The sequence below is a fragment of the Marmota marmota genome, unplaced genomic scaffold (genome assembly GCF_001458135.2).
Source record: "Marmota marmota marmota unplaced genomic scaffold, marMar, whole genome shotgun sequence".
Lineage (NCBI taxonomy): Eukaryota > Metazoa > Chordata > Mammalia > Rodentia > Sciuridae > Marmota > Marmota marmota.
This window is the reverse complement of record NW_026000057.1, coordinates 28,421,268-28,436,654: the sequence shown is the minus strand read 5'-3', so window position 1 is coordinate 28,436,654 and position 15,387 is coordinate 28,421,268. Positions and strand designations below refer to the sequence as shown.

The 15,387-nt window shown below is 32.9% G+C and overlaps 1 protein-coding gene across 1 annotated transcript in view; it reads left to right on the top strand.

The window, feature by feature from the left end:
- The window catches only part of Stpg2 (sperm tail PG-rich repeat containing 2), a 460,291-nt gene extending 445,683 nt beyond the window's left edge, over positions 1–14,608 (top strand). The window contains exon 13 of the mRNA XM_048813857.1: positions 14,498–14,608. Coding sequence (XP_048669814.1) covers positions 14,498–14,608 — 111 coding nt within the window. The remainder of the gene's footprint in view (positions 1–14,497) is intronic.
- The last annotated feature ends 779 nt before the right edge of the window (positions 14,609–15,387 follow it).

Sequence of the window (15,387 nt, the reverse complement as noted above, 5' to 3'; positions counted from 1 at the left end):
AAAAGAGTTCATCATTTTGAAGTTAAAATTTGCATAGTAATAACTATAATCACATAGTCATTCATGAGGGAGCAGAGAGAAGAATTTAGGTCTCCTATGGAGACATTCAATGGAGATTGAAATTTGTTTTGTCCTAATGCAAATTGAAAAATCAATAGCAGATGCTAAAAAAGGTGATTACAGAACCACATTTTAAGAAGAAATTATAAGTAAAAACTCAGAAATGGTGTAGTGTGGTATTTACTTGTAGCAATGATTGAGCAAATTGAGAGCCTTCTTTCATGTAGCAAAGTGATTGTTTCAAAATTACTCTATTTACTACATTTATTGTACAGTCATAGAAACCTTTGTTAATAACATAGGTAATTATGACTATTCATTTTGTAACATTGTGTACATGGTGGCAAATAGAGAACTATTGCAAGATTTCCCTAAACAAAACATTTTTACTAAACAGAACTTCCAAACCCAAAGCATTCTTCTCTGTAATCCTATCACTCCAAATATGCCCAGGATTTATTTGAAATATATAAACTGTCTTGTTCTACAAATAATGCATTTTATTTTTTTCTTTGCTTATTTCTTAGGCATATGAGATCTGTCCCCCACTATATTACAAACATTAAAGCACTATTCTTTCTTTTTTTATATCTTTCTACCCCCAAACAATTATTAAAGACATCATACCACAGATTAGAAAGCATCATAAATCTTTAAGAATGAGTAGCAGTCAAAATACTTTTATATACATCATTTCATTTAATCAGTGCATCAACCCTATGTCCCTATGTGACAGGATATAATTTTAGTACTTTATTGAGAAGGAAATTGAAGTTCATATAGGTTAAACTGTAGGTCAAAGTCATAAATATACCATTTTATTTTCTTAGGGATGCTACAATAAATTACCACTAACTTGGGAGCTTAAAACAATAGGAATTTATTCTTTCATAGTTCTAGAGGCCAGAAGTCTGATATCAAGAAGTCAGCAGGTCCACATTCCCACTCAGAGCTTTGAAGAACTTTTTCTTCCTCTTCCGCTTCCTTGACTCTTCCAGCTTCTAGTGGCTTTGGAATTCTTTGACTTGAAGAATCTTAATTCCAAAATCCTTCTCCATCTTCACATACATAGCCTTCTTCTCTGTTGGTCTCTACATGGCCTTGTTTTCTTATTAATATCATCCTAATCTAAGATTATTTTTACATTCCTAATTTTATCTGCAAAGAACCTTTTTCCATATAAGGTCTGTTCGTAGGTTCTGGATGGACATTGGGGCCCACAATTCAACCCATTCCATCTTCATATACTAATGAGTCATGCTAGGTCTTAAACCTATGTATCCATACTCCAAAGTCAATAATATTTCTTTATATCTAGGGTCTTAAGAGATATTTATTATAAGATAAAAAAGGATATTTTGGAGTTACTTTCATCCACTTTGATATAGTCAAGTTTTAATTTTAGCAAAATATTCACATTTTTGTTCTTGCCTTATTTATTTTTAACTAGCTCTACACATTGTGCTGTTGAACTAAATATATATAGGAAATATAATATTTCATTTAATTCTCATAACTATGGTGATACACACACATATTCTTATACTTTACAGATAGACATTGTGATTGAGATTGGCTAAATAACATACAAAAGTCACAGTTGAAAAATAGCAGTGATTGATTAAACTTATACCCTGATCTCTTCACCATAAAAGTCATCTATGATACCATATTTGAACATATTTTATTTCATATCCTGAGTAAAGTCATATGCTAGATGTCTTATAACCTCTCAATTCAGTTTGTCCAGAGTGATGATCTCTTTAAGCCAACTCAGAGTCTTCTAGTGGTTCCTAGCTCACTCTTCATTCATCCTTGTGTTTTCTGCATTCCATCTCTACAGTTCCCTTTCAGTTTTTTGAGCATATAATGTCCCTCTTACAACAGGTCCTTTTTACCTGATATATATCTCCCTGACTCTCTTTTGTATTCTGTTTGTAAGAATTTAAGGTCTAAATGAATAATATAAATTATAGATTCAAAATGGATGAAAGACAAATAACAACAAAGAGTTTGTTCTTTAATACCTCATTGTTTATTCTTTTTGGCTCAAACTATTGAGAAGATAGCAGTGAACCAAACAAACTAGATAACTGCTTAATGGAGCCAGTATTATGGTGAAAATCATAAATTTCTCTATCACTGTGGCCATGCTGATGTTCCCTCATTTTCATTTTTTGTCTTTTGCTTCCATCACATCAATATCATGTTCTAATAGTTTTTCTCTTATCTGGGTATTTTTTCTACTCCATGCTTTAAAGACTTTTCTAATCTACTTTCTTATCTCATTTTGAAAAATTTGCTGAGGAGACTTTACACATATTTCTCATGCTTAATTATGGAATGAAATCTCCTTGACTTTTAGTATCATATATTTAACTGCCCACTAACATCTCTCTTGGGAGTACTTGCTGGAAACTCTAACTCAATATATCTCTGAACCTTTTCTCTTCCCCAAATTTGTCCTCCACTTTGATTTTCTATTTGAGCAAATGGTATCAAATTTAAAACTAGAAGTTGGGCGGGGATGTGGCTCAAGCAGTAGAGCACTCGCCTGGCATGCATGTGGCCCGGGTTTGATCCTCAGCACCACATACAAACAAAGATGTTGTGTCCGCCAAGAACTGAAAAATAAATATTAAAAAAATTCTCTCTCTCTCTCTCTCTCTCTCTCTCTCTCTTTAAAAAAAAATAAGAATAAAAATAGAAGTTTTTTGTCCTTTTTATTCACTACCAACCCTACTATTCAATCAATGAAACTTGATGGTTTTACTTACTAAATGTTTCATTAAGCTTCTTTATTCATGCTGATAATCAGCTCTACTCATGATCATTTATCTCACAGAAACTGTACAAACTCCCAGGCTTCAGTCTTTCTCCTCATTTCTATCCCCAGTCTATGTTGCCATTTATAACCAAAGGACTTTCTATAATTAAGATCTATATGTGTGTATGTGTGTGTGTTTTTCAAGACCCCTTATATTAGGAAATGGGTTTTCCAGAAAGTTTTATGATACCCTAAATTTGTTATCTTTTCTATGTGTTCTTATAGTACTATATACTTATATACTTTGTTGTTTCATTTCGAACTTTGTAGTATAACTGCCTGTGGGGTTGGTTTAATGACATCAGAGATGATGTCTTTTCTGTTCATTAGTTTATTTCTAGCACCTAGCACAAGTACTGGCACATAGAATATAATGCTTACTCAATGAGTGCTTATAAATTCTTAGGCTTTTTCAATAATATCTACTTAATTTTAACTTATATTTCCTTTATAATACATGTTAAATGAGTCTTTAAAAGGTCTTATGTTTTTGGACTATATGATGTAAAGAATTAGATAAACCCTACTTGTCATATTGAATACACCAAACATTTCCCCCTTCATCATCCTTGCCTATTCTATACTGCAAAATATAGGAACAGTCAAGAAAAAAATATATTCCTACTTATAACTGATCATATTATTTAATGTACTTCATATCATCTTCAGATATACCTACAGGCCATCATTTTTAAATTCCTAATCTTTTTCTGTCATTTTATTTATAATACCACTTATGAAGGGAGTTATAAATTATTACAGTACCCTTTACAATGGAATTTTCATAGAAAGACATTAATAATCAATACACATTTTATCTATAATATTTGTCTACCCTCTAATATAATTGGATTATATTTTTTCTATTACCACAAGATGGTCTTTAGAAATATAGGTTGGTTTTGTTATTGATATTCATTATCTTATATACTATTACATATCATTTTAATTTTTCCCTTTCTCTATTAAATGTGTCCTTTAACCTTTTATTATAAAGACTGCCTCATTTTCCTTACGAGTGTAATGATTTCTCATTGCTTTGCTTCTTCTGTTTTTCCATATAGCTTCAAAAAGGTGACCTAAGATGACTACTATAGTACCATAGTTAAAATAAAAAGATATTATTGATTCAGAATTTGAGGTATTATACTATGTGTGTCCTATTTCTGGCCTCTTTTAATATGGTTTAATATCTCATTCCATTTTTATTGCCTCTAGGTAGTGAATGAATGTCTTCATTGAATTGTACAAAGAGATACATAAATCTTATTCCTGAGAAAATTACACTTAGTTCAGAGCTCATCAATGTGTATGAGTAATTTGAATTTATTTTTTAAAAGTGTTTTGGCTTTACATATTTTAAATGGATTTTTATCAACCTTTGTGTTTCTTAATTCTCTTATGCTGTTAGAACTTTTTGGAATTCAACCAATTTCCCTAATCTTAAGAAAATTAAAATGAATTTTTTTTCTGCAAATTTTAAACTTCACCTTTTTTTTTTCCAGATCATTAACAAAAGTGTTGAATAAAAGACACGGGGTTCTGGACCCTAGACTAACCCTGCTAATTAACCTCTTTGCTTCCTGAGGATTTGAAACTTATTTCCACTCAATTTCTACCACTTAACTTGTTTTTAATGGTTTAGGGCCATCCCTAGGGGGTAGAGTGCCCTGAGTAAATCATTTTGCAATATCACTGCTACATTTCTAATTTTATGAAATTCTGTGAAAGTTAACATCAAGGACATTCTTAAAGTGTAAAACGCCTAGGAATTATGTGTAAAAACAGCTACTGCTTATTGGTGGTAATTCTCTTCCCCAACCCTCCTCTGGTGCTTCTCAAATTTTAGAATTCATGGAGATTTGTATGCCTTCCCTTAAATGTACTGATTCATAGTTTAGTTTACTCTAACTTAGAAAAAAAAGAGTCTCAAATTCCATTTGTCTAAGCTTTCGCTCAAAATGCAGTCCAAGAATCAGAAGAATCAGCATCACCTGGGATTTTGTTTTTTAGAAACAATCTCAGGATCTTCCCCAGGCCACTGAATTAGAAGTCAATTTTTTTTTGACAATGCATTTAGTTGAATGTTTGCCCATGAAGATTTGAGAAGCACTCTATAGACCATACTTTAAGTAAGTACTGAATAAGAAAACTCATGTCAATTATGTAAGTTTGCATTGCCAGTTATAAATTCCATTTCTCCCTCAACTCCCTTCTATCCTCCAATATTTACCACTTTATGTAAAGACCTAGGTCCTGGCATTATGTATGGTATGACTGCTTTCTCTTGGATACTGAACTCTAGACTGATCATAAGTATTTCCTGCCTTTTAGAAGTTACCACGTAGGACATTATGTTAATTTCCTGTTATGATTTTTTTTTAAAAAATAAAGATTAAACATGATGTGTCCTTTATCCTGGCATTACCTATATATTTTATAGCTTTCAATATATTAAGAAATGTAAAAAGCCATGCTAATTTCCTGCTTTTATAATATTCTGACTGCCTGGAAGTCACCTTATCCTCATCTTTCTTGTAAATATTTTTATATAATGATGTTTTACAATTCTAATTGCTTCAGGCTATTTATTTTACACAATTATCCTCCCCCACAACATTCTATTTTTCTAGTTCTCTGGAGCAGTTCATTTGGTTTCTGCATTTTCCCAGTGAATGTCCCATGAATATTTGAAGATAACTAGCTATTCCCATTATCCTTTTTAAAATCACTAATCCATTTAGCTTGACTTTCTTTCAATACACGAATCCCACAGTAAATACTGGAGCATATAAATATAATCTACAAAACCCAAAGAGTTTATGGCACTGTTATCTGAATCTGAGCTCTGTACTTTTATGGAGATTTTCATAGATTCCATTAACTTGGAGATCATGTACTCTGATATACTGACATGTGTTTTAATTAATTGAAATTATATCCTTATCATTTTGTATACATAACACTCTTTTTTAAAATTTGTTTCCTGTTGTATGCAGTGGTTCACACATATAATCTTAGCAGTTTGGGAGGCTAAGGCAGAAAAACAACTGGGGCAGGGGATGTAGCTCAGTGGTTAAGACCTGAAGGATCAATCCCTGGTATGCATAGATAGATAGACAAACAAGTATTTTTTTTTCCAATGAAATAAGTGTATTTGGTTATTTAATTTTATCAAACTTCCCATGACTTCTTTGTAGAATTTCCTTTCTGATAAATCATGTTATGGGAAACAACTCCTGAGCTATTTAGCATCTTCACTTGGCCTTGAGCAAGGAGATTTGGTCTAGCATTGTACACTATTTTGTGGTCCCTTCCACTTTTCCACTTGATGGATTACACAATGCATATGACTTCAGTCTTAGCTGACAGTCTTAGCTAAACTGGAAAGACTGGCACTGATCTCCTAGCTCTGGTGTTGGCTGTGACCCAATGGGAACTGGACAGCCCACCTCCTACCTCAACCGGCTAAGAACATTCTAAAGAAAACCCTTTGAAATTCCCCCATATAAATAAAACAAACAGGGTCTCTGGCTGTCTTTCCAGCATGGAACTCTACCCTTAAGGTCAAAGTGCCGTCCTGCCTCTGCTCTTCAAAACTATTTTCTGTGTTATGTGATTTTTTGCCATATTTCTCAGCCATCAGGGGCTGCAGGGACTTCAGATGAGATCACATTATATTATGATGGGGTGGGGAGTAAGTTCTAAACCTTTTTGGGTGATATCCATTGTAGTGCACGTATATGTGGACAGTAAGTCACATATATCAAGGGACCATTAATAACAAATATTTGAGCCCTAACAGAATCTATGCCTAGCATGTTTACTTATTAAAAATTAAGACAATATAGTTCTAATATTTATTTAAGTTTATCATATTAATACTACATTTAACCTGTATTGTGAGAATTAAAGCAGAAGCTACCTTAGATAAGAAAACTGACTATATACTTATATGCTTTCTCTTTTTATAAATGTATTTTTCAGCTATTCAGTCCCTTTCTTTAATAAGTCAGAAAGATTGATTTCTTTTTTTTCTACAAGTTCCTGCCAAAGGGATTTTTTTCTTTATACATTAAGTTTCTGTTTCACTCCCTAGGAACTGAGTCTTCTGTTGTATTTGCCTGGAATAGTAGTGATTAAGTTCAGAAATAAATAATTATTTTTGATTGTTTTCTTTTATCTGAGTAATCTAGAAAAGCAAGGGTAGTACTATACTGAGTTCATATTTGTGTGAAAGAATGAGTATGCTTTCTGTTACTAATATAAAAATCAATGCATAGGTAAATGTCTTGATTATTCTTTTAGGGAATTTTTTAAAATAATCACAATAAAGTGGCACTCTAAAATCAGTTGGTATTTAACATTAATTTATGTGTCTGTATGCATAGTTCAATGATTCAGGTACATGTGTATGAAAGAGAGAGAGAGAGAGAGAGAGAGAGAGAGAGAGAGAGAGAGAGATGGATAGGGAGAGAGAGAGAAAGAAGAGGGGAGGAGAGGGAAGGCCCCAGTTGGTAGATAAAGAGAATTATTTATTGAAGTATACTTTTACTTTCTCAGTCTTGAGCCAGAAATAGCAAAGATCTAAGAATAATTTATAGAATTTTATTTGCTATGAAATATTATCTAGCTATTTCCTAATAATTTTATAGGTAGTCTTAGCATAAAAATTCTAGCACTCAGATTAGAAAGACATATCATTTAATCCAGTAGTAATATGATTATTTTAGTAGAAATATTTTTTGAATTTTAGTGAGTCAAAATGAAAATGTATTTCAAGAAAATATATTTTATAAATTTCAGATTTCTTAAAATTTCAGTGTGTCTATAATTGCAGTCAAAATATTCATATAACATAAAAATGTGAAATATTTTACTACCAACAAAATCAACATTGTATATGTTCTAGTTTAAAAATTTTTTTGTAGGGTTTTAAAATATCATGACTGTATCTTTTCAAGGAAAATAAAATAGAAAGGTTTTCTTTTACTTGATAGCATAAAGCAGTATACAAAAGAAAATGAAATAAAGCTCTGTCGTCAGACACATAACCAAAATAAAAGGTTGCTTTTCTCAAATAAAGAAAACCAGGTGGAAAGAGCACGTTGTGTAACACATGATGAAATAAAATGTAGATTAATTATATTAATTACAGTGTAGGAGGGAAATAGAATGTGCCTTAAAGGGGTGATAGAAATGATTTATTCAGTGAAATAAGCTTGTGCTAGGTTAAATTTGATTGAATATACTTACTATAAAAATGAATAAGAAAACAAGTTCAATTTTTTAGAGATGATAAGCATTAAAAACTCATGTTAGTAATAAAAGTATGTGTGACACAGTTGTGACAACTGCTTAGAAATATCTGTTATACTTAGCATATTTTCTTATAGAATATAATAATTTAGAGATACAAATAATCACATAAAGAGTCACAAAAATGCATATTAGGGATTCACAACACTATTCAGAGAATGCATAAATTCAATAGTGGGATATAAATTCATGTGTTCACTTTAATATCTATAGCCTCCTGGAATATTCAATTTGTTTTTGAACAAAAATGTATTTTAAAATTTGTTGCATTAATTTTTTTTACTGTTCTTTCTTTTTTCTTAGTTAATTTTATTTAAGTATCTACAAAGTTGACTCATTGGTTTTTATAAATGATTGTGAATATATGGTATTTGTCTTTCTGTGTTCTTTTTTTAATTAATTTTTAAAAATTTCTATATGACAGCAGAATGCATTATAATTCTTATTACACATAAAGAGCAAAATTTTTCATATCTTTGGTTGTATACAAAGTATATTCACACCAATTTGTATCTTCATACATGTACTTTGGACAATAATGTCCATCACATTCCACCATCATTTCTAACCCCATGCCTCCTCCCTTCCCTTTCCACCCCTCTGTCCTATCTAGAATCTGTCTATTCCTCCCATGCTCCCCCTTTTTACCCACTATAAATCAGCCTCCTTATATCACAGAAAACATTCAGCATTTGATGTTTTGGATTGGCTAACTTCACTTAGCATTATCTTCTCTAACTCCCTCCATTTACCTGCAAATGCCATGATTTTATTTTCTTTTATTGCTGAGTAATATTCCATTGTGTATATATGCCACATTTTTTAAATCCATTCATCTATTGAAGGGCACCTAGGTTGGTTCTAGAGTTTAGCTATTGTAAATTGTGCAACTGTAAACATTGTTGTGGCTATGTTCCTGTAGTATGTGGTTTTTTTTTAAAGCTTTTATATTTTATTTATCTAAAACCATATATGACAAAAGTAGTTTTCAAATTTTTTACAAACATTAAGTATTTTTTATATTAAATGTTTTAAAATATGTAACTTTTCATGATGTGAAATATTTTCAAGTTATATTTAGTACAATTTAGTCATCTAACATGGGAAATTACAATACTCAGATGTTTTTATCAGGGGTATTACTTGTGGAGGTATTTAATTATTAAAAAAAAACAAGGCAGGAGCTAAGCACAGTGGTTTATTCTCTAATCCCAGTGACTTGGGAGCTTGAGGCAGGAGGATTGCAAGTTTGAGGCCAGCCTTAGAAACTTAGTGAGACCTTGTCTCAAAAAAATGCATACTTCCTTCCTACTTAGGAAGTATGCGGTTTTTAAGTCCTTTGGGTATAGACCGAGGAGAGGGATAGCTGGGTCAAATGGTGGTTCCATTCCCAATTTTCCAAGAAATCTCCATACTGCTTTCCATATTAGCTGCACCAATTTGCAGTCCCATCAGAAGTGTTTACCGTTTTCCCCACATCCTCACCAACATCCTCACCAACACTTATTGTTTTTTTATCTTCATAATAGCTGCCATTCTTACTGCAGTGAGATGAAATTTTAGAGTGGTTTTGATTTGCATTTCTCTAATTGCTAGAGATGATGAACATGTTTTCATATATTTGTTGATTGACTGTACATCATCTTCTGAGAAGTGTCTGTTCAGGTCCTTGGCCCATTTATTGATTGGATTATTTGTTTTTTTGGTGCTTAGTTTTTCGAGTTCTTTATATAGCCTACTAGAGGTTGTTAGTGCTCTATCTGATGTGTGAGGAGTAAAGATTTGCTCTAAAGATGTAGGCTCGCTATTCACCTCACAGATTGTTTCTTTTGCTGAGAAAAAAACTTTTTAGTTTGAGTCCATCCCATTTATTTGTTCTTGATTTTAATTCTTGTGCCAAAGGAGTCTTATCAAGGAAGTTGGGGCCTAATCCACATGATGGAGATTAGGGCCTACTTTTTTTCTATTAGATGCAGAGTCTTTGGTTTAATTCCTAGATCCTTCGTCCATTTTGAGTTGAGTGTTGTGCATGGTGACAGATAAGTGTTTAATTTCATTTTGTTGCATATAATTTCCAGTTTTCCCAGCACCATTTTTTGAAGAGGCTATATTTTCTCCCATGCACATTTTTGGCACCTTTGTCTAATATAGGATAATTGTAATTTTGTGGGTTAGTCTCTGTGTCCTCTATTCTGTACCATTGGGCTACCAGTCTGTTTTGGTGTCAATACCTTGCTGTTTTTGTTACTATTGCTGTGTATTATAGTTTAAAGTTTGGTATAGTGATGTCACCTGCTTCACTCTTCCTGCTAAGTATTTCTTTAGCTATACTAGGTCTCTTATTTTTCCAGATGAATTTTATAACTGCTTTACTATTTCTATGAGGTATGTCATTGGTATTTTGGTCATTTTGATAATATCAGTTCTGCCTATCCAAGAGCAAGATAGATCTTTCCGTCTTCTAAGATCTTCTTTGACTTCTTTCTTTAGGATTGTGTAATTTTCATTATATAAATCATTCACCTCTTTCATTAAGTTGATTCCCAAGTATTTTATTTTAGTTAAGACTATTGTAAATAGGGTAGTTTTTCTTGTTTCCCTTTTAGAGGATTTGTCACTGATATACAGTAATGCATTTGATTTATGGGTATTGATTTTATATCCTGCTACTTTGCTGAATTCATTTACTAGTACTAGAAGTTTTCTGGTGGAACTTTTAGAGTATTCTAGGCATAGAATCATGTCATCAGCAAATAGTGCCAATTTGAGTTCTTCTTTTCCTATGTGTATCCCTTTCATTTCTTTCATCTGTCTAATTGCTCTGGCCAGTATTTCAAGAACTTTGTTAAATAGAAGTGGTGAAAGAGGGCATCCCTTTCTTCTTTAGTTTTCAGAGGTAATGCTTTCAATTTTTCTCCATTTAGATTGATGTTGGCCTGGCGCTTAGCATAATAGCCTTTATGATGTTGAGGTATGTTCCTGTTATTCCTATTTTTTCTAGTGTTTTGAACATGAAGGGGTGCTGTATTTTGTCAACTTCTTTTTCTGTGTCTATTGAGATGATCATATGATTCTTCTCTTTAAGTCTATTGATGTGATGAATTACATTTATTGATTTCCACATGTCGAACCAACCATGTATCCCTGGGATGAACCTCACTTGATCATGGTGCATGATATTTTTGATATGTTTTTGTATTAAATTTGCCAGAATTTTATTGATTTTATTGAGGATTTTTGCATCTATGTTCATTAGTGATATTGGTCTGAAGTTCTCTTTCTTTGATATGTCTTTGCCTGGTTTTGGAATCAGGGTGATATTGGCCTCATAAAATGAGTTTTGAAGTGCTTTCTCTTTTTCTATTTCCTGAAATAAATTGAAGAGTATTGGTATTAGTTCTTCCTTAAAGGTCTTGTAGAACTTGGTTGTGTATCCATTCAGTCCCAGGCTTTTCTTGGTTGGTAGACTTTTGATGACATCTTCTGTTTCATCGCTTAAAATTTATCTGTTTAAATTATGTATATCATCATGAGTCAATTTGGGAAAATTATATGACTCTAGAAATATATCAATGCCTTCAATTTTTTTTATTTTATTGGAGTACAAGTTTTCAAACTAATTTCTACTTATCATCTGTATTTCTGTAATTTCTTGTGATATTTCCTTTTTCATCACATATGTTAGTCTTACTAATTCCCGGCAGGTCTCATTTCAGTGGAATTTTGCTAGAAGTTTTTCAGCAGGTAGAATCTAAGTGTATTAATGCGTCTCTCTGACCCCGTTAATGAGGAGGTACTGAAAGTGCTGCCTCCCCGCCTGCCGCCATGTTGGGTCTCCCATCACATATGTTAGTAATTTGAGTTTTTTCTCTCCTCTTTGTCAGCATGGCTAAGGGTCTGTCAATTTTATTTATTTTTTCAAAGAACCAACTTTTTGTTTTATCAATTTTTTCAATTGTTTCTTTTGTTTCAATTTTATTGATTTCAGCCCTGATTTTAATTATTTTCTGTTTTCTACTGCTTTTGTTGTTGATTTGTTTTTCTTTTTCTAACCTTTGAGATGTAATGTTAAGTCATTTATTTGTTGACTTTTTCTTCTTTTAAGGAATGAACTCCATGCAATGAACTTTCCTCTTAGAACTGCTTTCATAGTGTTCCAGAGATTTCTATATGTTGAGCAGGGGTTGTGGCTCAGTGGTAGAGCACCTGCCTGGCATTTGTGAGGCACTGAGTTCAATTCTCAGCACCACATATAAACAAACAAATAAATAAAGGATCATCATAACTAATAAAAATATTTTTTTCAAAAAAAGAGATTTTCATATGTTGTATCTGTGTTCTCATTCACCTCTAAAAATTTTTTTAATCTCATCCTTGATGTCTTTTTCAACCCATTGTTTATTCAGTAGCATATTATTTATTTTCCAGGTGTTGGAGTAGCTTTTATTTCTTATTTTATCATTTATTTCTAATTTCATTCCATTATGATTTAATAGAATACAGGGTGGTATCTCTACTTTTTTATTTGCTAAGAGTTACTTTGTGGCATAGTATATGATCTATTTTAGAGAAGGATCCATGTGCTTCTGGGAAGAAGGTATATTCTTTCATTGAAGAATGAACTATTCTATATATGTCAATTAAGTCTAAGTTATTGATTGTATTATCGAGTTCTATAGTTTCTTTGTTCAGTTTTCTTTGGGAGATCTATCTAGTGATGAAAGAGGTGGGTTAAAGTCACTCAAAATTATTGTGTTGTGGTCTATTTGACTCTTGAACTTGAGAAGACTTTGTTTGGTGAATGTAGATGCTCCATTATTTGGGGGCATTTATATTTATAATTGTTAAGTCTTGTTGGTGTATGGTTCCCTTGGGAAGTACATAGTGTCCTTCTTTATCCTTCTTGATTGACTTTAGCTTGAAGTCTACTTTATTTGATATGAGGTTGGAAACCCCTGCTTGCTTCCACAGTCCATGTAATTAGTATGATTTTCCCCAACCCTTCACCTGCAGTCTGTGGATGTCTTTTCCTATGATATGAGTCTCTTGGAGGCAGCATATTGTTGTTATATATACAATCTGATAGTCTGTGTCTTTTGATTGGTGAATTTAGGCCATTAATTTTCAGGGTTATTATTGAGACATGTTTTGTATTATTTTGGGTATTTAACATTACTTGGTTTCTCCTCTAAATAGATTTTCCTTTAGTGTAATACCTCCCTCTGGTGTTTTTCATAATTATTTTTCATTTCCTTTTCATGGACTATTTTGTTGAGGATGTTCTTTAGTGCAGGCTTTCTAGTTATAAATTCTTTTAACTTTTGTTTATCATGGTAGGCTTTTATTTCATCATCCTATCTAAAGTTTAGTTTTGCTGGATATAAGATTCTTGGTTGGCATCCATTTTCTTTCAGAGCTTGGTATATTTTGTTCCATGATCTCCTGGCTTTGAGGGTTTGGGTTGAAAAATCTGCTGAGATACGAATTGGTCTCCCCCTATATGTGATCTGATTCCTCTCCCTTGTGGCCTTTAAGATTCTGTTCTTATTCTGTATGGTAGGCATTTTCATTATAATGTGGCTTGGTGTAGATCTCTTGTAATTTTGTACATTTGGTATCCTGTAAGCCACTTGTATTTGGTTTCCCAGTTTGTTCTTCATGCTTGGGAAATATTCTGATATGATCTCATTGAAGAGCTTGTGCATTTCTTTGGTTTGAATCTCTGTGCCCTCCTCTATCTCAATAACTGTTAGATCTGGTCTTTTGATGCTGTGCCATAATTCTTGGATATTCTGTTCATGGTTTCTAACTTTATTCACTGTATGTTCAAATTTATTGTCCAGATTGTATACTTTGTCTTCATTATCTGACGTTCTTTCTTCCAAGTGATCTAGTCTGTTGGTGATGATTTCTGTAGAGTTTTTTATTTGGTTTATTGTATCCTTCATTTCAAGGATTTCTGACTGTTTTTATTTTCAGAGTCTCTACCTCTCTCTTGAAGTAATCTTTTGCTACCTATATTTTCCCTCTTATCTCTTTGTTGCAGTGATCAATTTTTGCCTGTATTTGCTATTTTGGGGTCATTCTTTAATTAACAAATCATTTTAATTATGAATCTTCTGAACTCCTTCTGTGACATTTCATCAACTTTGCTGTCCATAGGTTCTCTTATTATAGTATCTGGGTTCATTTGGGGCACTTTCCTCCCTTGTTTTTTCATGTTGTTTATGTGTCTTTCTTTCTTGCATCATGGATCTGAGATATTACAGTTTCTTCCCTATATTCTTGTAGTACCCATTCAGATTGTCTATACCTCACCTTGATGTTGGGCTTCCAGATTCTGCTAGTGTCCCTCATTGTATGCTACTGGATCTAAAGGTGGTGGCAGCAATAGCCAAGTAACTCAAGATAATATTGAAAAAGTGTCCCAAGAAGAAAGCAATATCTTACAGAGATGGGGTGAAAGGGTGGACCTCACACTCTCTTTGGGATGCCTGCTCTGAGATTCAGGTGTTTCTAGGCCCTGTCTACTGTCAAAAAGTTAGGGAGTACTGTGTGGGGAAGGCTATGGTGATGACGGTAGTGTCCCAAGATGAAAGTGGGTTAGACTTAGGCTCCCAGGTTGGGGGGGCAAACTCAGACCTACTCTGGCCCTGGGTCTTGCACAAGTCAGTGTGTAAGTAGATCTGGGCCAAGCCTGGGCTTCTGCAGTAGTCTTCTGGTTGGAAGATGTGGTCTTGTGCCTGACACTGGGACCTGGTGGGTGTCTGCTTCACCAGTAAAGGGGTGAACCTGGGCTTACTGTGAGCCTGGGTCTTGTGTAGGCTGGTGTGTACAGATATGGGTTGGACCTGGGTTCCTTCTGTGTTCATCTTATATCATTTAACATCATATTCTTCAGATTTAACCATATTGCTGAAAATAACAGTATTTCATTATTTTCATGACAGAGTAGTATTCCCATTGGGTAAACATACCATATTTTATTTATTTGATTGTACACTAAAAGGCTTCTGGGCCTATTCCATAGATTAAGTATTGTGAATAGTGCTACAGTAATCATGAGGATACAAATATCTTTTTAGTATGATTATTGTATCTCCTTTGGGTATATACTGCCTTATGGAATTGTTAGACTATATGATAGTTCTATTTTTATTTTTCATTTTTTCATGAAATAT